This window comes from Pinus tabuliformis, chromosome 2_1 (assembly GCF_031772625.1).
Source record: "Pinus tabuliformis cultivar Carrire ecotype Pingquan chromosome 2_1, CPIR1, whole genome shotgun sequence".
Taxonomy (NCBI): domain Eukaryota; kingdom Viridiplantae; phylum Streptophyta; class Pinopsida; order Pinales; family Pinaceae; genus Pinus; species Pinus tabuliformis.
Genome location: NC_142299.1, coordinates 378,318,174 through 378,341,741, shown reverse-complemented (window position 1 = coordinate 378,341,741; position 23,568 = coordinate 378,318,174). Strand labels below are relative to the sequence as shown.

Genomic DNA, 23,568 nt, shown 5'->3' with positions numbered 1-23,568 from the left:
GGCTTATTCTTTGAAGTCTCCTCCATATCCTTTAAGCATTCAGTGATTTTTCCTAACCAAGGAAAATATAAAGAAAAGATTATTAGCATACCATAATGTTTCGGTATTAGAAGATAGATAAGATTTAAACAACTTGAGTATGGACGAACTACATGGGATACTTACAGCTTATGAAATGAGGATTGAAGAAGAAGATGGCTCATCTAATATAGAAACTGCATTCACAACATCCAAGAAAACTGGGAAGGGAAAACAAGTATCCAAACCTAGATCTAGTTGTTGCAAAGAGGAGGAAGAAGAAGAAGTAGGACTTTCAGATGAAGAATTTGCATACATTACAAGGAAGATGAAAAGAGGAACATGTAAGTATAAAGGCAAACTTCCATTAGTATGTTTTGACTATGGTGAGATAGGTCATTTTGCTGCTAAGTGCCCTCATAAGAATAAAACATTTACAAAAGGAAAGAAAGGTCAAAGAAATTTCAACAACCAAGGTAAGAAGAAAGGGTTTAAGACAAACTTCCTCTGTAAGAAAGATATTTCCTCATCTGAAGAAAAATGTGACATTGATGAAGAAAACAAAGAAAGAGTATTATTTATGGCTTAAGAATAACAAGATGGAAGCATCTGACAAAGAAGAAAATAAAAAAGAGGAAATGACTGATATCGAATTTCAAAACGAAGAAAACAAAGAAAGAGTATTATTTATGGCTTAAGAATAACAAGATGGAAGCATTTGACAAAGAAGAAAATAAAAAAGAAGAAATGACTGAAATCGAATTTCAAAACGAAGTTGTCAGAATTATAAAAGAACTCAAAGCAGAAAGGAAAAATGTTAATTCTCTGGAAACCGAATTGAAGGAGGTAAAGAATCTCAACAAAAGGAATGAAGAAGAAATCATCAACCTCAGAGTAAAGTTAGAAGAAGCCAAAAGAATTGAAGAATCACTCAGGGATGAGTTAAAAGAAAGCAACGAGGCAAGGGAAGAACTAGAAGCCCAAATAGTATCTCTTTGAAAGGAAGTAAAAAAGGGAAATGTTCTGCAAAATTTTGCTAACAGTTCTAAAACTTTGGATGAGCTCATCAACAACCAAAGGTCATACAATGACAAGACTGGTCTAGGCTACAAAGAAATCCTTGAAAAGGGTTCAAACTCCGAAAGGGAAAATGCACAGAAAACCTATGCTGAAGGATCTACCAAGCAAGGATGTTTCCCAACCAAAACAAAGGTTCAAGATAGACAAGAAGGCTCTTGGAAAACGATTCCACGAAGAAGGTTTCCTCCCAGGTATCAACCCACCTTTTATGGTTTTTGTTATTCATGTAGAAAGTTTGGGCATAAAGCTATAGATTTTTGTACTTATGAAAGCAACTTTGGAAGATCTTTTAGGAATGTCTATTTCAAAAATCCGCAAGAAAACTTCAGGAAAAATTACAACAGATTTGACTATTTAAGAAATGAAGTAGAATGCTATAAATGCAACAACTTTGGACATTTGGCTAGGCATTGGAAGGTTATGCTCCCCTCAAGGCAATCTCATTAGAATTAGAATGAACAATTCTGGAAGAAGAAAACTGAAAGATGTGCTCTTTCCTTAAAGACTCAAAGTAAAAAGAATGTTTGGTATGTCGATAGTGGTTGTTCTACACATATGAATGGAGATGGGAATAAAATTATATATTTAAAGGAAGGAAAAGATGGAACAATATCCTTTGGAAATGATAGATCTTCAAATGTCATAGGAGCAGGTATTATCGAGCTTGGAAGCAAGGATGCTATACAAAAGATGTGCTTCTTGTTGAAAATATGAATCACAGTTTGCTAAGTGTAGGTCAAATGTGTGATCAAGGACACACAATGTTATTCGACTCAAAGAAATGTGAAATAAGAAAAGAAAAATCCGGTCAACTTGTGGCTATTGCAAGTAGAGCTCCAAATGACATATACACCCTGGATGAGGTTGTTAAAGGATGTTTCTTGGCAAAAGAAGATGAAAGTTGGCTATGGCATAGATGTATGGGACATATACACTTTGAAAACTTTGTTAGAATTAGAAAAAAGGAAGTTGCAAAAGAGATGCCATTGATTTCATGTGAACATTGTCGGCATGGAAAGCAGACAACAGTTGAATTCAAGACAAAAAAAACTTCACATAACAACCATTGGTATTAATACATACTGATCTATGTGGACCAATGAGAGCTAAAGGATTGAATGGTGAATTATATTTTATGCTAATGATAGATGATTATACCAGGATGACGACTATTAGTTTCTTAAAGAAAAAGTCAGAGGCATTTGAATGTTTTAAGATCTACACGGAAATGGTTGAAAATGAAATTGATTTAAAGATTAAATGTTTGAGATCTGATAAAGGCGACGAATTTACCTCCAAAGCATTTCAACATTTTTATGAAGAAAATGGAATGGTGGCTCTACCCTTGCGTTGGAAATGCGTGGGCCCTTCCTGGCCCAACGTCAGCCTCCCTGGGTTTGCGCTGCCTCCTCTGGTGCCTCTCTGCCTCTCTCTATTGTGTATTCGAGGTCCCGAAGAAGATCGTCCGACCTCAACTTTCCCTGCCCCTCTACTGCAATAGATCACTTGTTCGATTTTCTCAGCAAACCTCGCCCCAGAAATATCGAACTGATTGATCTCTCCAGTGTATCTTCAAGTGACCCTCAAGCCTCCTCTTATACTTTTCTTGTTGATGAATCAACGGTTGAGATTAAGTCCCTAATCAACGACTAAGATTAAAACAGACTTGATCCTCATCACTTAGAAGTTTCTCACCCATATTCTTATTAATACCTATTAATATTTTTATTTTCCCGAGTTTAGACTTAGGAACCCATTAAAAATATTAATTATTTTAATAACTCATCATCCGGATGGAATTTATCCAAATGATTTTTGGGTTCTGGAGATCTCATGTATTCCTTCCACAAAATTTTGGAGCTAGAGCACATCCACTGCTACCCAAAATCAACACTCCCTCTTAGCGAGGAATGTGCTCTAGTAACACTTCTCAACAGAAGTACTACACTGATCCACTGCATCGGTCCTCGGTGCTGCTAATGCTTGGCCTGATGCCCTTCATCCATTGCACTGCTGCTCCCTGTACTGCTGCCCATGACTCTGCGACTGCCACTACTACATTTGTACTACAACTCCCTCTCAAAATGCTGCCTCATGCTGCCAATAACACTGCCACTGCTAACTGCTACATTGCAACTCAGTTGCTGAGAAGTAAGCAACTGAAACTTCTCCCAAAAACTGACATGCTGGTCAGTCTGGATGCCTCGTGATGCTGAAGCTACCTTTGCTGCTATTCTGTGTTGACCCTCTGCTACTACTGCGCTGCAGTAAACTGTTCTGTGCCTCTCGCACTGCTACAACATCCACTGTGCTGCCTCAGAGTTTGGCACTCTAGCTCTGTCATTGTTGCTCCATCACACCTCGCTCCAATCCGACACCCGTCATTTTGCTATTGTCGTTAAGGGCTCCCGTAGCCATATGTGATCCAAGAATTGGGCACCTCAAGGATCCTACCCTTCCATGTAGTCCTCTCAACTACAACTCCATGTCGCCCCACCTCTTCTCTAGAGGTGCATGAGCACTCATGGCACAATCGGCATCCTCGCCTTCCTTATCAACTTTTGCTGGAGTAGCCTTCGAGTCAGAAGCCTCCTCCTTGCCCTTCTTCTGGGGGCACTGCGTGGCGAAATGTCCGAGTTCCCCACACTTGAAGCATTTGAGCTTGGAAATATCCTTCTTCCTTCTCTTTTGCTGCCCTTGCTGTCCCGATGATGTGAGAGCTGCATCCTCCTCCTCCTTCTTGACCCAGGTTCCTTTGCCGCTACTCCTTGCCTTGGTCAACCTCCTGATCACTTCTTGTCGAAGAACTGCTCACACGTCCTCCCTACTAGGGAGAGTCGCTCTGCCCAAGATACTTTGGACAAATGTCTCCCAGTCCTTGGTGACGGCATTCAGGGCAGTCCTGACCATGAACTCAGGGTCTGGTGTCGACCCCACGGAAGTCAACTGGTCGTGAATCCCTTGCAACCTGAGGAGGAAGGGATCGATCTGTTCTCCCTTCTGCATCTGGCATTGTCTTAGCTGATTTTCTAATAGCATCTTCCATTGGACGGAAGTGTCCTGGTACAAGGTGATCAGAGCTTCCCACATCTCCCTTGCTATTTCCTTCTCAGCAATGTGTGCTACCACATGATCTTTGACCTTGTCTAGGATCATGCACCCTGCCTTTGCTTGTGCCTCCTCGTAATTCTTTAACCGATCAACATCGACTAGAACAACAACTACTTTCAAGGCATAGTCTTTGATGCAATTCTTGTCTAGGAATGCTAGGATGCTGGCCTTCCAGATGACAAAATTGGATGTTCCATCCAATCTGTCCTGATCCCTCAGTGCATTGACTGCCATCTTTGCTCAACAAAAATATATAATTGGTTCTCTTCTCCCTCTCTCGTTGCTACCCCAGCAAGACTCGGATCTGGATTTCTTTGGCGCTAGAAACCCTCTAAGGAACAAGCTCCTCCTAGACTCCCTTTGAGTCCTGATTTCCTTCAAGGAAATCCTTCAGCCAAATGTCGAATCACTCCTCTCCAATCCTCCTTTGCTGCTGCAACCCAGATCTAGATTTCTTTAGCTAGAAATCTGTCAAGGCAGTGACTCCCTCTACCTCGACTTTGTCTCCACAGACATTGTTTTGCACCAACAGCAATAGCATCCCACCAGCGCTCCTCAGATCGAATCTGCTCTGCTCCTCCAGCCCAGGCAACTGACTAATTCGAGCCTCTTAGGCTCTGCGCTGGCCCAGAGTGCTGACGCAGTCACTGCATGAGCTCCTCTTAGGTACTGTGTCACACTCTATAGGCTTAAATTGCTGACACAGGCACTGCGTGAGCCTCTGTGTCACTCCTTCAGCTGCTCCTTTGCCTCTGAAACAACACTGTCACTTGGGACAACTACTTCTCTGCAACAAATTCACTGGATCTCCTGGCTGATGTCTTCATTGTCCTATGGTCTGCAATGCTTTGATACCACGTGAAAAGTTTTGAATCTACACATCAAAAATCTTACTGCAGTCACTGGTTTATCATCTCCTACTTGTTTTTGCATTCAACAAGTTATTTAATTATTTAAACACTGATGAAAAACACTACTACAAACTACACTGACATACAAATAAGAAACTGAGATAGATATGAGACAAACACATAAGGGACACCGTTATTTTTGGACAAACGTCCCCGAAAAAAACGCAATGCAGGAAAACTGGTGCAACAACTCTGAAGGTTTTCTATTATTAAGCAATAGTTTTGAATACAACTTTGGATGCCCTCTTGACTATCTAGTTACAGAGATAAAAATATACTCGTAGAAACCTAAGTGAGATTACCTCACTTCACCTGACAAAACCTCTCCGTTCCGGCAACTAGACTGACTATCCCTGGCTACAATTGCACTGCCCCTTCATAGTAGCTGTGTGGGCTTGCGTGGAGCACACGGGGACACTGCATCAACACTGCGCTGCGTCCTCTGCCTCCTGGAGCTTTGACGTCAGCCTTCTCGGCTGATCCTACTGCTCCTCGGTTGAATTTGGAATTCAATTGGAGGGTGACTCTACCCCTGCGCTAGAAATGCGTGGGCCCTTCCTGGCCCAGCATCAACGTCCCTGGGTTTGCGTTGCCTCCTTTGGTGTCTCTCTGTCTCTCTCTACTGTGTATTCGAGGTCCTGGAGAAGATCCTCCAACCTCAACTATCCCTGCCCCTCTGCTGCAACAGATCACTTGTTCGATTTTCTCAGCAAACCTCGCCCCAGAAAAGTCGAACTGATTGATCTCTCCAGTGTATCTCCAACTGATCCTCAACCCTCCTCTTATACTTTTCCTGATGATGAATCAACGACCGAAATTAAATCGCTAATCAATGACTAAGATTAAAACAGACTTGATCCTCGTCACTTAGAAGTTTCTCACCCATATTCTTATTGATACCCATTAATATTTATTTTCCTAAGTTTAGACTTAGGAACCCATTAAAATTATTAATTATTTTAATAACTCTTCATCCGGGTGGAATTTCTCCAAACGATTTCTAGGTTTTGGAGATCTCATGTATTCTAGCCCCTCCACAAAATTTCGGAGCTAGAGCACATCCAATGCTACCCAAAATCAACAAATGGTAAGGTGCCATATCCCCATCCTTTGGGGTTTTTACCCACAAATTGGGTCCTTTGTCTTCAAACAAGCATAGCTCACAAATTGTGAGGCTTCTCGTGGTGTGCCACATACCATCAAAATCAACTTGATCAGGAGAATCCAATGGCGAGGATTTCCTAGGCAAATTCAGTGATTTGCTTCTTCAAAAACCTCTAACAAGTGCGGGTTATGTCTATCGCCCAGGGAATCCAAACCCTAGAACTAAGCTTTTTGGCCAGCATTCCATTGGAGCTTCCAACTAATGCAATCCAGACAAATATTAAGAGCGTTCATTTACAGACGTTGGCATCAATGACAACACCATTCAACTTAACTCATTGATGCATTCTTTGCAAATAAAATACGCTGCAGAATATAAAAATACGGAACTGAGAAATATATGCACACATACAATAAAATAAACATCGTTATTTTTGGACAAATGTCCCTAGAAAAACCCCACAGGGAAAACCAGCGCAACAAATGAGGGTTTTATTATTATGCAACAATTTGAGAGTACAATAAACTTGATGTCTTTTACTGGAAACCCTCTAGGTAATACTGATCACAACTGGAAAAATTCACTGGAGATAAAATATCTCCCTCTGCAATATAACTTGGCCTCTTTCTAGCCACTCGCACTTTCCAGCTACTTGCACTACTGGATTGGAAATGCTCAGATCTGGCTTTTGGATATTCGTATAGCCTCGGATCTACCTCTAGGTGAGACATCTAGCCTCACTTTGCCTCTGGAAATGACTCGCTCTGCCTTCCAAACCCTGGTTTGGCTATTGACAACAAAAACAAGCTTCTTTAGGCAACTCACATTGGGATTTCTGGCTATTCGCACTGCTCTGTACAACCTCCTCTGCAGATAACTCGACCTCCTCTTTCCGGCCTCCGGACACTGGAGATATTGAGGAAATCTTCCTCCAAAAGTTGTGCTCCCAAATCTCTGTTGCAACCCTTGCTCTGGTGCTTTCTCAATCGTCAACTGTGCCCTTGTTGAATACTACAAACTTGGTTAGTCGAACTGCTCACATTATAACTAATGCCATTTTCCAAGCCCTTGACTTGCTCTTATAATCTTCTGTTGGACAATTATCAACCAAGATTTAATATCGATCGATGGTTTACATCACTTTGACTCCATCAATAGAAGTCTCTAGAGCAAAATCGAATTACCTTAATTAATTAACTTTAATTTACCACTTTTCCTAACTTTTTCTTTTGTAACCCAGAGGACTTAGCAACCCACCTAACACGTAACTACTAGTAAACTTTTGGGGGGCCTATGATCTGTCCACCTCCCCATAGACCAGGGCTTTCGCGTGGGGGATCGCAAAAGATTTGAACCCAAGACTTCCAATTTGGTGAGACTTCATTTTCACGGCCATTGCCAATTGAGCTACCCCCAGCGGACACCACTTTTCCTAAATTAAACTTAAGAAATATTTTAGTTATGGCAAATTAATTTAATTAAGGTGTTTCCCAAGCTTATCTTGCGAAACCTTTTCTAGGTTTTGGAGATCTCGTGTTCCTTAGCCTCTTACCATCATCTGAGACTAGAACACTTGTCTGCTGCTACCAAATCCATAAAAAACTAACGTATCTTTGGCACTTGGATCATTTGCTTACAAATACTTATCATTTGGCACTGGTCTGTTTTTCGTCTCCTGCAATATCTATATTTGTGGATGTTCGTGTTCATGGAATCAATGAGTATTTCTTCAGTTCTTATGCTGCTTTTACATAGTCGAATTTTATCATGGTTACTTTCTTTTAACTCCTAAAACTTAACTCATTAACATTAATTAGTTGATCTTAGATATTTTGTAGAGTCCACCCCTGTTAGCTTCGACTAGGAGTTAGCCTAGATGGAGGAGTTGAGAATTGAGTGACAACCTCAACTCGAGAGTTGACCCCAAGGCCACACCAAGTGGAGTTAGAGGTTTTTCCCACCTGGGATTAAGGCAGCAACACCATTTTTTGCTCATATATTGCAATGCCTATGTCCCCATTTGAAGAGTAAAGTTTACATGGAAAATCTTCTTTTTGCCAAAAACCCAAGGTGGCATGTCAAGTGTGCATCATGTTGATCATTTTGAGCCCTTGTTGAAATTTTGACCCAAGAGCATTGTGCATTGGGATCTGTCAAGTGCCTTGGGAAATGTGAATTTTGCTGTGAACTGTGAGACTGGAATGTGCAGAACTGAGTATACTATACCACGATTGCCTGAGATGCATACACACTGTATGACACATGACCATGTTAGAAAGACATTTGTGTGCCTAAAACATGGGCTGGACAAGCCCTACATAACGTGAACACCCCAACAAGAACCAATGGTTCTGATAAACCATGTGTTTAAACTTTAAATAGCTCCATCTCAAGGTATCCAATGTTATCGAGGATGAAAGGAATTGAGAGTGGGAACGAAACGGCCTGGGCAGGGCTGACCATGAGAGGTCTGAATAATCATCACATGGCCTATAGGGCTTTGGGATTTGCATCCCTCTGGTCTTACAACCGCGTTGTCTGAAAATACATAGATACTTCCCAGGAGGTAACAGTGTCCAACAGGGAAGGGGAGAGGTTCCAAATCTTCTGAACAAGGGCTCGAAAACAGTCCATGACCGGTTTGAAGATGTCAGAATTTGCAAGCTTCACAGATGCCAATCAAATTTGTTTCCTCCCCTTCATAGAAGACATGCAGCAGTGATTTGGATATCATCAATGACGATCTGCTTTTGCAACAACTTAGTGTTTGATTTATGTAAATTAGTTTTAATACTCTTAAATAGGGGTTTATGCAAGACTTATGGAAGACACTAATCCTATATCAAAGACTTAAACATGTGACATTTTTAATTCTAAATCCTCAGTAGTGTATAGTAACATGTGCTTTAAGTATGGACTTCGATTTGAAATACTGGGCTCTGGGCTGCAATCATTACATGTATGTTTTTCCACTTGGTGCATACTGTGTTTCTTTAGATATTTATGCTTATCTTTATGCACAGTTGATATAGGAGACCCTCTTTCTTTCCTGAATAATTGGGCATCGCAGAGAACAATTTGCTTTGCGCTTATTTCATATTCGCATCCTTATTTTGTTTGCCAACTCTTGAGTTTTCTGCATAATTTTATTTGTGATGGACACTTACTTTCAATCTCATTTTTGACAGTGAATGTAGGTGACCTTAAGGACATTAGCGATGTTGTGATGAAAAAACGAAATGCTCCTCTCAAAGACTTTGATATCACTTATGATAATGAGACTAAATCTTGGAATGTTCATGGAGCTGGTCTAGAGCGGTTCACTCAGATGACAAATTGGGAGTATGCCTCTGATATTCTTTTATGTCTATCACTTGCCTTCCTATGAGCTATGTTGTTTATTTCTTTCTATACAGCCGAGGATGAATAACTAAAGTAAAATGGACAATAATGTTAGCTTTTTGTTAAACTGCAGTGTCTGTTCATGGATTTCCTTCCTAGCAATTCTGTTGAGCATTTCCTTATGTTTGAAGAGATTATAATATTTTGTTAGATGTTTGAAATTTTGAATTTTAGAGAGGGAGCTGGAATGAGTCCTTGTGAATAAAACCATTGGATCTTGATGTTATGGACATTCTCTCTTTGCATTCAGAATTTTTAGTAAAACCTCATTTAGAAGACCAAGTATTTTCAGCTATGTACATTAACTCTTTATTATGTTCAACATGATCTGCAATACAATGTTAAATTTACGAGTTGACACACACTTCTTGAGAATAGCTGGTTGGAGGATAAACAGTGACTAAAGACAATTGACAATTAGATACTCACTGTGACTGATGGGAATACAGGTTTCTCCTATGGTTCACTGACTAGACTGCCATACTCATATATATGAAATGTATCATCTTATGCTGTATTTCACTGGAGGGTTATGTGACATGTCCCTTCCATTACTTGTGCAATTACAAACTATATACTCTAAAGGTTATAGTGAATCATTCTCTCTAATCCATTTCTTCTTTTTATCATAAATATGACATCATTTATATTTTGAGTTAGTATGTGTATGATTTTGATTGGTTGGTTTTGAGTGGTGTCAGAGTCAACCCTATGTGAAGTATGGCCTATGGCTTGTTACCCACCAAAAGTGGGTGACCCCATAGGAGAATTTTTTCTCCCAAATTTGTCTTCAGCTGATAACTAGCAGCCCTTGACAGCCATCAGTGTAGCCGATATATTGTGCCATTTGATCTCTGCTCCCTGAGCCAGTCACATGTCCCCTTTCCCATTTATCGAGAGCATATGTTTGAAGGTGGGCCATCCAAATCCTGTGAAATTTTCAATCTATCACAACAACTGGAAATTATTTTCCTAATTGTTAATTATTTAACAATTTATTTGCGATTTGCTATGGCAAATACCAAATAACTCACACTGTGATTTTCACAAACAAATACTGTGGAAGAAAAAATAGCATTGGAATATGAGAAAATCTAGTACACACATAAAAATACGACACTTTTATTTTTGGACAAATGTCCCTGGAAAAAGCCAACTTGAGAAAACCGGTGCAACAGTTGAGGGTTTTTATTATTATGCAGCATTGAAATTCTGAGTACAACCTATGGATTCCCCAACTGACAGTCCAAACAACAAGTAGATCTGGCCAAAATTATCTAAGGGAATTTCACTTCCTCCTCAAGCAACCCCAACACAACTTTCCTTCATGAAACTCGTCTGTTTGGAACCCTTATGCTAGCCTCTGCACAGTGCTTGCATAGCCCCTATGGCGTCTAGCCTTTGAATTGCCTCTGATGAAGTCATTTTGCCTGTCTCTGTTGAGGAAATCGCTTCTCCGACACCCTGGAACCTTTGTCCGACCTTTGGAACTGAAAACGATTTTTCCTTTAGTTAAATCGAGTTGCTCTTTTGAAACAATTGTGCAATCCTCTGCGCTGCCCCACTGGGAATAACTCGGCCTCTTGCTGCAGCCTCTCCGGATCTAGAAAACTACCTCCGGATCACTGCCCCTGCCCCTCACTATCTCTGCTTTTATCTCTGGCTTTCCAACAACTACTACTGTTCTCTGGAAATTGATCTGCCAAGGAAATCGAACTGCTGAAGTGTATTCTCCAAGTGGCCATCGACTTCTTCTTTTAATCCTCTGGTGGGACTCCAACGACCAAGATTAAATCTTAATCAAGGGTTAGGATCATCTTGAAGTCGATCCGTGTGAGTTTCTAGAGTATTCTCACCTTGACTTAATTAATTCTGATTAATTAACCAATTTTCCTAAGTTTAGACTTAGGAAACATTAAAAAATAAGTTAATAATCTAATTAAGTCATTTCTAGGTGGAATTTCCAAAAACGATTTCTGGGTTTTGGAGATCTCATGCATTCTAACGTCTCCACCAAATTTCGTGGCTAGAACACATCTGCTGCTACAAAAGCTAACACTCACTCTTAGCGAGGACTGTGTTCTAGTGCTGCACTCCCTGTCACAACACTCTCTCTATGTCATCTCCTACCACAATGCTGATGTCTGGCTATTACTGCCCACCAACCACTGCATGACTCTGATGCTGCATCTGTGTTGCCGCTGACACTGCTATACTATTGCCAACTTTGCATCTGTACTGCAACTCCCTCTCATCTGTTGTTGCTGTAACTGCAACTTTTGCAACTGAGAAACATCCAAAATACTGAATGATCTGTGTTCAGTATGATGCATCTGTCTCCCAAATCCTGACTGCTACTAGCCTCTGCACTGCCACTGAAGAATTTGTGCTGCTACTGACTCTACTCTGTGCCATTCTACACTACTGCCAACATTGCACCGTGCTCCTGAGCATCTGACTGCTACTAGTTTGCTACTGTCACTTGGGTACCGATTGCATCAACTGCCATTGAATACGGTGGGCCTCCGTAGTCAGGTAATGATTCATGAGGTGGACTCCTCAAGGACCCTGCCTAATCTCTGTAGCTCTCTAGGGCTACAACACCAAATCACCCCACCTCACTTTGGGAGTTATATCAACGAACAAAGCAAACTCTTCCTCTAGCATAGAGGAAAGCTTTTCTATTTTCGCAGATGCTGCTTGTCCTTCATTTTGAGAAGAAACTGAGTAATGTAGTGACTGAACTCACCACACTTGAAGCACTTGACATTTGACAGGTCCTTCTTCTTCTTCTCCTGCTCCCCCTACCCCTGACTGGGACCCTTAGATGCGAGGGCCACATTATTCTCCTCCTTCACACTCTTAGATCCGCCGCTACTGTTCTCATTGATGGACCTATTTAGAAGAGCTTGCCTCAACTCCTCCTGCTACAAGTCGGACCACATCATATCCCATTATGGTAGCTTGTCTCAACCTAATATACTTTAGACGAAGACTTGCGAATCCTTCGAGACACTGTTCAGTGTCAGCAACACTAGCTTTGTTGGTCGAGGCGCTGCTCGAACAATTGCAAGTTGATCTGGACCTCCTGAATCCTAGTGAGGAAGGGATCTATGCCTTCCCCTTTCTGCATCTTGATGCATCTCAACTTTTCTTCCAGAAACATCTTCCGTTGCTCGGAAGTACCCTGATATAGCTGGCGAGAGCATCCCACATCTATTTGGCAGTATTATTTCCAAATATATGTGAGATTATATGGCCTTGGACTCCATCTAGGATCAACCGCTCCGCCTTCGCCATTTCCCTTTGGTATTCCTTCAACTGATCTGCATCTTGGGGAACTGCCACAACATTGTCTATGTAGAGCTTCAGGCCAAATTCATCTAACGGGAAGGACATCCTGGCCTTCCAGATGACATAGTTAGAGGAACCCTCCAACCTAACCTGATATTTAAGCCTTGCTGCGGCTATCTCTCAATCTGTCGATAACTCCCTCTTTCCCTAACTAGCTCTGTTGGTTGAGGCGCTGCGTGAACAACTGCAAGTTGATCCCGGACCTCCTGAATCCTAGTGAGGAAGGGATCTATGCCTTCCCCTTTCCTTACTTTTCTTCCAAAAACATCTTCCGTTGCTTGGAAGTACCCTGATAGAGCTGGCGAGAGCATCCCACATCTGTTTGGCAGTATCCTTGCCAAATATATGTGAGATTATATGGCCTCGGACTCCATCTAGGATCAACTGCTTCGCCTTCGCTATTTCCCTCTGGTATTCCTTCAACTGATCCGCATCTTGGGGAACTACCACAACATTGTCTATGTAGAGCTTCAGGTCAGATTCATCTAACGGGAAGGACATCTTGGCCTTCCAGATGACATAGTTAGAGGAACCCTCCAACCTAACCTGATATTTAAGCCTTGCTGCGGCTATCTCTCAATCTGTCGATAACTCCCTCTTTCCCTGTGCTTGGCTGCTAGATCTGCTATACGCAATCCTTTATGGAGTGAGAAAATCTGCACTCAGCTACTGCCAATCTGCTGCTGGAAAAAATCGAACTTCTGAGACTTGAAGTTCCTTGAGAGAAATTTCCCCCTTGTGTGTGCTTTTCTCTTCCACTTGACGTTGATTTTGCTACTGCAAAACCCTCTGTGTCCAACCAAGGAATTTGCACAATGAAAATTTGAGCTATTGCTGCTCCCTCTGACTGTTGGAATCACTATCCTGGGCAACTCGACTTTCTTTATAATTACTTGTGAGTGTGTTGGCTTTTTTTACTTCTTTATTATCTTATCTTTCATCAAGCAATTACCATATTATGTGTGTATGAAGATCACAAAACAAGAGACACAAGATATAGGCACTATGCTAGGCAAAACCCCCTTTGAGGGGAAAACCTAGTCAAGATAATTCTTCCTTTCAATAGTATTCTTTGAGACTCTTCACCCTAGACAAATACCAGACCTTCCCTCCACACCAAGTCAGCCTCCCAGATCTTCGACCCCTTTCAGCAACTTCGACTAGGCAACAACTTTTGGCAACAGGAAGCTTCCGGCAACAACGAAACTTGGAAGACTTTGATCTCCCAAACTAGGGCACGAAACAGAGAGAGAGAGACATCAAAAATTTGATTTTCTTCTTCTCCTTAGACTTCCCCAAACTCGCACTTCCTTTGGCTTCCCGACAACAAACTTCGCACTTCCCCAGCTACTCTTGAGATATCGAACTAGCTTGAGATGTGATGCTCCAAATGACTTCGACTAGCTTGTATTTATAGGCTTCTTGTGGGTCAAATTAGGGTCCTTAGGCCGACTTGATCTCTTCTAGGCCGACTTGGTGTGGAGGATACATAAATCATATTTGACTCAATACTAAACCTTTTTACATGATTCGAAATCCCATGAAGGGTCTCTTTGAATATACAATGACTCTATAAACTCAATATTAATCCTAGGAGTCCACTATGGGGACTTTGACTAATATAATGATGACCCAAGTATGAAACCCATATGCTTTAATAAGTCATTGTTACAATAATAAAAGTTCTTTTCTTTATTCTTTTGACAAGTACATTTCATGATGACTCACGTACATTAATGAAGACCAAACATAGTTACATTTTCCAACACTAATGAGTTGAGATCTAATCTAAGCTATTAGATCTAAGGATTAGGGTTCTCATCTTATTGAGAAGACAAAATAGGGAAAATGAAAGTTTAGCTCATTATTCTCATGAGAGTTTTGAGGAGAGAAGCAAGGAGAAAGGAGGAGTGCTTGGAGAAATCTTACAACAGAGACAAGGAAGCTACAACAATTCATTTCTTTTAGAGGTTGAGTTAATGTCCTTGGAGGTGCTTGAATTTCAAAGTAGTAACTACTGTCTGCACATAGGTCAAAGATTGGTGAGCCATTCAGTTACTTCTCAGTGTGAGCCAAAGTTATAGAGGCCACTTTTTTTTTTTTTTTGTTAATTTCTGATAGCCTGATCGTATTTCAAGAATTGCGAGTGAGATACTCGGGTTAGCTTAATGAGAATCTCAAGTCTGTTTGGAGAGGCAACCAGAGGCAATTTTCAGCGTATTTTTTGAGTGTGCATGAGGTCAAATTCTAGGAAAAGTCTTCCAATAAAAAGCCTGTGTAAATGTTGTGATGTAAGCCCGAGTTTAAGGGTAAAGGGAGACAATTCAGTGGTTCGATTTTCTCTGCTGAAGGAGCAACTTAGAGGCCGAGTTTTCTGCTAGAAGGAGAGGACTGTGTGAAGGAATATATTGGCCCAAAAATTTCAGTGTAAAAGGGACTTCAGAAAAGCTTCTTCAAGGGAGAGATAAGTAGAATCTCTTATGTATTTTATTTTTTGTAAGAAAATTTCTAAACAAGCAAAATAAAATCGTCCTTCAACATTGGTTTTCTCTTTTGGGTTTTTCTAGGGTCAAGTTGACCAAAACAAGTGTGTCAAACTTATGTGTGTGCTTGAAGTTTTCTCTTGTATCAGTTGTTAAAAAGAAATGGTGGAGTAGCTCTTTGTTTTCACATAAATGCTAATCTGATATAAATTATCAGTACAACATGTTTTATGATGTGTTTGGGCATTAAACCATGCAAAACATGAAAACTGGGTTGGGCTACAACATGCTATAATTTTCTACACTAATCTAAGGCTCAGAGGAGATTTGTCTCATCCTTGAGACATGGGAGGGTGGGCACCATCATCAGAGCCCACATTTGGAGCAATTTACAGGCTTATCTTTCATCAGGAGACCATGAGACTAGTAGATGTGCCCCAAACCCACTTGGGGACGCACATTATGACTGACACGGAAAATTAGGGGCCATACCCTAATTCATCTTTATTGGAGCCCTCTCATTCATCATGGCACCTAGAGGACTCAATGAGGGCTTCCAATGGCCCTTCTTCTTCATGACATCCTCATTTCGACTCACTTATGGATGGCTTTTTCATAACTTGTGGTAGCTACTTGGTTGGCTTGTAACTAAGACTTAGTATTTGCACATTGTTTTATAATTTAGGGGGCTCAGTAGGCTAAACTGAATTAGGAGAGACTTCATAGACGAGTCTCATTTGTGAGAACTCATTATCATCACTTGGATTCTTCTCTTGTAAAAGAACTAACACTTCTTCTTTGGGGACTATTGGAGATTCTTATATGCATTTTGACGTTTGGAGCTGAAATTTTTGATCTTCTTTGGAGCTATCTCATGATTTGTGGATGGATATATCATATTGTCATCTTGTAAGTGCTTCTTTTTGAATATTTTCTTGGGATTATGTCTAATCTATGGAATTGTTTCAACTAAGTGAATGCTATTGTGCCCTAATTGTTGAAAATAATTTTTGGAAACCTTCTTGGTTGGCAATTGCATATGTTACTCATTGTATGGCAAATGATGAATGTTCCTAGTTGATGAGATTTAGTTTTTCTTCCATAAAACTCCATAAATCTTGAGTGGGTAAATGTTAAAGGTTGGTTGCTTGGGCATCAATCTTTAGCCTCCATAAGGACAGTTTTGGCCAATTTTAAATCATCTAAGACTCCATACCCCAAAGGAATAGGCACTAGTCCAAGAAGTTTGGTGTTCAACTCTTCTCTTCTCCATATTTTCTCTCCTAAAATTCGGTCCCCTAAAGGTAGGGTGGGAATCTAGGGCTTGCAACGAAATTTTAGAGAGGTGATTTTTCAAGAATCCAAGGGTCCACACATTAGGGTTAGGGTTTGGGTTACTTATGCTCCAAGTTTGGTGGGCATCCGCCCGAGTTTCATCCATAAAATCTCTTGCCCTAGGTGCAACTCCAAGAGGGAAAACCTAGGTGTCTCTCTCACATTGGGGACTTCTTTGAGGGTTGTATGAGCTAAGTGTTCATTGGAATAAATCATAAGAAGCCCGTTCTCCTCCCTTGCCTTCACCTAGTGAGTACCTTGGAAATATTTCTTCCCATGATTATTCATAAAGCCGTAGGTCTAGCGCATGTCTTTCCAAGGTCTCTGAAAAGAGAGCAAAGAGCCTTTTGGAAAGTATCATAACTGTTAGAAAATCAGAAAGGCAGAAATATTTTCTTATCTTGATAACTACTTGTGATGTATATGCACTTTTATTTTTTTCTTTATGTCTTCTTTAACTTTTTTCATTAAGCAACTACCAAAACATAAATGCATGAAGATCAAAACAATAAAGGACACAGGGATAGGTTCTTGGCCAGGGAAAAACTCCTCTCCTAGGGGAAAACCCAACCAAAATTCTTTTCTTCTTCAAGAACCAATTCAAAGTGAGACAACCAAGACCATTAGACCAACAACAAGACCTACTACATCCACCAAGTCAGCCTTCCAATTCTAGAAGCCTTTGACCATCCAAAGTCAACACAAAGCGAATCTGCCCCAAAACAAAGTCTCGTTCTTCCTTATCTCTACAATTTCGGCTTGCACCGTCAACCCCGCAACTCGCTCTGGCACCTCAATCCTCTCGCACGTGTGGACAGAAAATGAACAAATTTCGGGCCTTTTCTTCTATGCTAGTCTTCTTCTTCTCTTGCGATGGTATGTGCCTTCCTTCCCTAGCCTTCTTGCACTTCTTTTTGCAATTAAGATTGCATATCAAATTCTTGCTTGATTGATGCCACAATAGGTTGAATACATCACTTATTTATAGTATTTTTGTGAGGTCGAGTTCCCTTCATGATGCTTACTTGATGGGTGAGGAAGCCGACTTGGTGGAGGAGGGACACGACACATTTTGACATAAAAATAATTTTCTTTCTTGACATAAATTGCCCAGGAAGGGTCTAATACATGATGACAAGGGCTATGACTCATGATACAAACCTAGAAGCACTCAATCGATGCTTTGACCTTTAAAAATATTTTTTCTTTGATTTTTTCAATGATTTTCTTTTCTTTTCTTTTGACAAATACATAAATATTACATCATGTCAACAATTATGAAGATTGATACTAGTTACACTTTCAACACTCGCTCTTAACTAGGGAGGTGTTCATAATTGTTCAACCAATACAAGGTTGATCTTAAATTGAAATGTTATAAGAAGAGTACAACAATATATACAATGCTAGATACCATCTAGGTCAAAATTGCCACAATATCAACTCATCAAGGTACCATCTAGGCTACCTACCAATGTTCCAACTCAACTCATCAAAGATCTAAGTGTCATTTAGGCTACCTGCCAAGACACTAATTCAAGGATCTAAGTTTCCTACCAAGACACTAATTCAAGGATCTAAGTGTCATCTAGGCTAACTTGCCAAGACACTATTTCAAGGATCCAAGTGTCAAGACGCTAACTCATCATTAGGGATCCAAGTGTCAATTACCAAGACACTAACTCCTCAGGGGCCTCAATGTCATTCAAGACACCTACTTATCGCGGATCCTGGTGTCATCTAGACCAATATGTCAATTCCAAATTCCAATAGAGCTCTGAGCATTATCCAGGCCAAGGCACCAACACAAACAAGGGATCTAGGTACCATCTAGGCTACTTGCCAAGGTACCATCCCAACAAGGACTAAGGTGTCATTTAGGCCAATATGTCAATGCTAACTAAGATCTCAATACGAAATAGGCCAAGACACCAACCCTCTCAGGGATCTAGACATCATCAAGGTCAAGATATCCATCCTAAACATGGATCTCCATATCATCTAGACCAAGATACCTTCCCTCACAGGGATCTAGGTATCTACACCAAGATGTCCTCCCTTACAGGGATCTAGATATCATCTAGGCCAAGGCACCATCCCTAACTGGGTTCTAGGTACCATCTAGGCCAAGATATCCTCCCTCACAGGGTTCTGTGTATCGTCTAGGCTAACTGCCAAGATACCAACCTTGTCACCATTCTCTCCTCATGGCCTTCACTAGACGTACGACTGTTAGTCCTGGCCTAGTGCATGACACATGAAGTAGAGAACCATGTCCTCCCTCTCAACTAGGGAGGATATACACTTTCCTTTGCAAAGGAAATATATCCAAGCTCCCTCTCAACTAGGGAGATGTGTCCAACATCAATTATTTTATTCTTCCAACCACACAGTTTCTTCTCTTTGCATCATTACGTCAACCTTCTGCAACATCATTCCTTTCACAAAATTCGACTTCAACTTTCAATCATCAATGTAAACTTCAATGTCATTAGGGTTTCTACAACTCCCTCTTTCCATCATGCTCATCATCATCAGAAAGTCATCATCAAGCACGAGGTAGGCTTACAACTTTACAACTTTGTACTTGCAAATCTCATCAACAAATACAACACAACAAACTATACATGTATAAGAGCATGAAGTTAACTTTATCAATCTAGGGTTTCAATAAGGGACCAAACCTAAGATATCCCAAAATCTAAACCTTGTTAGGGTTTCAATCATAGCAGAAGTATTTACACCTAGGTTTTGACTTTAATGCCCTAGGCTCTTACATCAACCTTTGCTAGGGTTTTGTCATAAACCCTAGATACTATCAACAAACCCTAAAAAGCTAGGGTTTTACCAAGGTGAACAAATAGCAAAAGAAGTACTACAAAAGTTGGTTTAGTCCAGTGATGCGGGGGAGCGCCCCCCCCCCCCCTCCTTCGAACCCGCTCCCGAAGCGCGCTCCGGGCAGGAGCGGCTCGGGAGCGCGCTCCCCAAATCGCTCCCGGACGAGAGCAATCTTCGGGAGCGCGCTCCCGTAAAAAAAATTGCGCTCCCTGGTCTGTGAGGGAGCGCTTCAGGGAGCGATCGCTCCCGCGCTCCCGGAGAGCTTTTTAATGCCCGGGAGCGATCGGGGAGCGATCGCTCCCTGATCGCTCCCGGGCATTAAAAAACGCTCCGGGAGCGAATTTTAGTGAACCGGGAGCGGTTCGGCGGAAAAAAATTCCGCGGACCCGAAAAAAACAAAAAATTTAACTAATTTTTTTGGGTTTATAAGCCCAATGGGCCAAAACAAAATCATTTCAATGAGATTGAGCTTGAGTTTGAGAGCAAAGGAGCAAGGAGCAAGAGCTGAGGAGCAAGGAGCCAGAGCTGAGGAGCGAGGAGCAAGTGCCAAGGAGCGAGGAGCAAGCTTGCAGAGGTAAGTAACTTAATCATTTAGTTAGTTTAGTTGGTTAGGTAGTTAGTTTGTTTAGTTTAATTTACTTGTTTGAGTTTAAAGATCATTAATTTAAATTAAATTAATAAATTAAATGAATTAATCCCAATAAACTAAATTAATTTGCAGATTCAAGACTCAAACCCTACAAACATCAAACACGATGGACCTGGGGATTTTTATTGGCATTTTCCTCTTCCTGGTCCCTTTTCTGGTTATTATGGTGGTGGAGAGTAGGAAACGGAGGGGGCCTGAAACTGAAGAGGTGGATGAAGAAGCCGGAGGAAGTCAAATAGGTGAAAACCCCAGTGAGGAGGATGTGGAGGGTGAACATGAGGGTCAAAAAACTAAACAAGACCAAACTCCATTGTGGAAATATGTTCAGAGGCCTGAAACAGGGAAAGGGGGTGGAACCACTAAATTTCATTGCCCCCATTGCAACAATGATTTCACAGGCTCATACACCCGTTTTAGAAGACACCTTTGCGGGAAAAGGGCATGGGATGGAGAGAAACAAATAGGAATCAGAACTTGCGACGCGGTGTCAACAGCAGATAGAGCCAAATACATAAAGGAAGAGGAGGACGCCCAATACAAAGCAAAAAGATCAAGGGGTTTCTTTGAAAGCTCACAAAGAACTCCTTCAGCATCCTCCCAAGGCAGTGGATATGGACATGGAGGCTCAGGGTCATCATCTTTATGCCGTAGAACCATATCAGATTTCCTTGATGAGGGGTGTAGGAATGATGTGGATTCAAAAATTTACAGGTTCCTCTATGCAAATGGGATACCATTCAATGTTCTACGCTCACCTTATTGGCACGAAATGGTTTCTGCCATAAATGATGCCCCTAAAGGATACAAGAGCCCTGGGTATGACAAGGCAAGAACTGTTGGCCTTGATCATGAAAAAGCAAAAATATCACAATCTTTGAATAAAATGACAAGTTCTTGGACTGACAATGGGGTGTCCATTGTATCTGATGGATGGACAAATGTAAAAGGCAAGCCATTGATAAGTGTTCTTGCTGTGTCCCGAAGTGGTCCCATTTTTCTAGCTGCACATGATTACTCAGACAAGTTCAAGACCGCTATCAACATTGCAGAAGCATTGCTTGAAACAATTGAGCGTATTGGCCCATACAATGTCATCCAAGTCATCACTGATAATGCTCCTAATTGTAAGGCAGCGGGAGCAATTATTGAGGATAGATACCCGAACATATTTTGGTCTGGATGTTTGGTTCACACATTGAACCTTCTGTTGCATGATATTGTCAAAAACAAAAATGAACAATACCAATGGATTGGTGATTTGTACAAGAGAGGAAAAAAAATGATAAAATTTATTACAAATCATAGCAATACCCATGGCCTTTTCCGCAGTCACTCGAGATTGGAGTTGCTGAAGATTGCGAGGACTAGATTTGGTAGCTATTACCTCACCTTCAGGCGCCTTTTGAAGGTAAGAGAGGGTTTAGCTAGCATGGTATCAAGTCCAAATTGGCAGGTGTTAAAGGAAAGGGCTACAAATGTAGCTGACATTGCAGGTTTTGAAACGGTGGAGGAGGCCGCTCTTGATGGGCAGTTTTGGACAACTGTGAGACAGGTATTGGATTTCACCAAGCCAATTTATAACATGATTCGGTTTGCAGATACAGACAAACCAGTGATTGGCGAGGTGTATGAGCAAATGGATACCATGTTGGGGGAAATAAAAGACATTGTTAATAACAGAGATCCCGACTTGTACAATCTGATTCACGATTGTGTGTGTGAACGGTGGAAAAGGCTTAACCTTCCACTACATTGCTTGGCGTATATCCTTACGCCAAAATACTACTCAGATTCTTGGTTGGGCAAACCTGCAGCAGGGGGTGGTGTTAGGACCAAACCCCATTTAGATCGAGAGGTAACTAAAGGATATCTGGATGCATTAGAAAAGTTGGTGCCTGACAGGGAGGAATGTGCAGCTGTGCGCCTTGAAATAGGCAGATACTTCACTGGCAGTGGTTTGTATGGTAACTTCCATGCAATGGACGACAAAGATAAATTTGATTCTCTCACATGGTGGGAAACATATGGCGGCGACGGACTTTTGCGAAAATTGGCATTGAAAGTTCTTGCACAGGTTGTAAATTCTTCTTCTGCAGAGAGGTGTTGGAGCACCTACAGTTATATACATAATGTGAAAAGAAACAGGCTCAACGAAAACCGAGCAGAAAGCTTGGTTTATGTGCACTACAATTTGAGGTTGTTGAGCCATTACTGTGATCGGGCTAATGAAGATCCCACATATAAAATTTGGGACAATCACCCTGAGGACGACAATTTGGAGGATGGCATTGTACATATGGAAGAACTAGAAGATGAGCTTGTACGGGATGAAGCTGAAGCAGCTGCAGCAGCCATGCCACCTCCACCTCCACCATCCAGTAGCAGTTCTCGGGGCCCGAGTCTTGTTCCATTGCTGTCGCCACCTCCATCGACACCCTCGCGTGGAGGCTCTAGTTCTGGTCGTCGGTCTGGGCGGGAGACTCCTAGAAGACCGCCAAGACCTACTTATACTCCTGGAGACTCTCGTGGCAAGGGCCACTTGTAGATTTACAGTTTACTTGTCTTTTTTAGTTTCTATTAGACTTGTCACTTTAGTTTTCATAACTGTTCAGTGTTGAGTTTTGAGTCCTTGACTCTTTCATATCATTATGACATTATGATATTTTTTGTAAACATTATATCACTGTGACAATGAAAATTTGAAGTTTGAAGTTGGGCCTTGGCAATTATAACTCATTGGTAATGATTGTGAATTATGAATATGATGCTTTGTGAAAGACTAAAGTTGTTTCATTTCATCTCATTATTCATGTTTCATTTTATAAATTTTTAACATTTCATATCATGTTAACAGTTAGAAGTTAGGACTTAGAAATATCTTCAATATTACTTCTTGTAATGGTTAAACTTGGCTTACAAGTACAACTTGTTACTTTGGTGATCAATGATGATAAATGTTATTGAATTGAATGTGATTTTAATTTATTATTTTACTAAGGTTGATGACGATTATAATTTCTAGATGATTGATGTGATATGGTTCAATGATCAATTTATGTTTTTTTATGTTTTTTATGTCTATTTCATCATTCTACATGTTTTTGTTGACATATATGTATCAAAAATTAAAAAATATAAAAAATATATATATTTTTAAAAAATCGCTCCGGGATTCGCTCCCAAACCGGGAGCTTCTGAAAATGGTCGCTCCCGCTCCCGCTTCCGCTCCCGCTCCCCGCTCCTGCTCCCGCTCCTGCTCCCGCTCCCAAGTAACACTGGTTT

At 41.0% G+C, this 23,568-nt stretch overlaps 1 protein-coding gene across 1 annotated transcript in view; it reads left to right on the top strand.

Annotated features, from left to right (window-relative positions):
- The window catches only part of EMB269 (GTP1/OBG family protein), a 230,488-nt gene that overhangs the window by 159,651 nt on the left and 47,269 nt on the right, over window positions 1–23,568 (top strand). Inside the window, exon 4 of the mRNA XM_089402738.1 lies at window positions 9,414–9,567. Coding sequence (XP_089258864.1) covers window positions 9,414–9,567 — 154 coding nt within the window. The remainder of the gene's footprint in view (window positions 1–9,413; window positions 9,568–23,568) is intronic.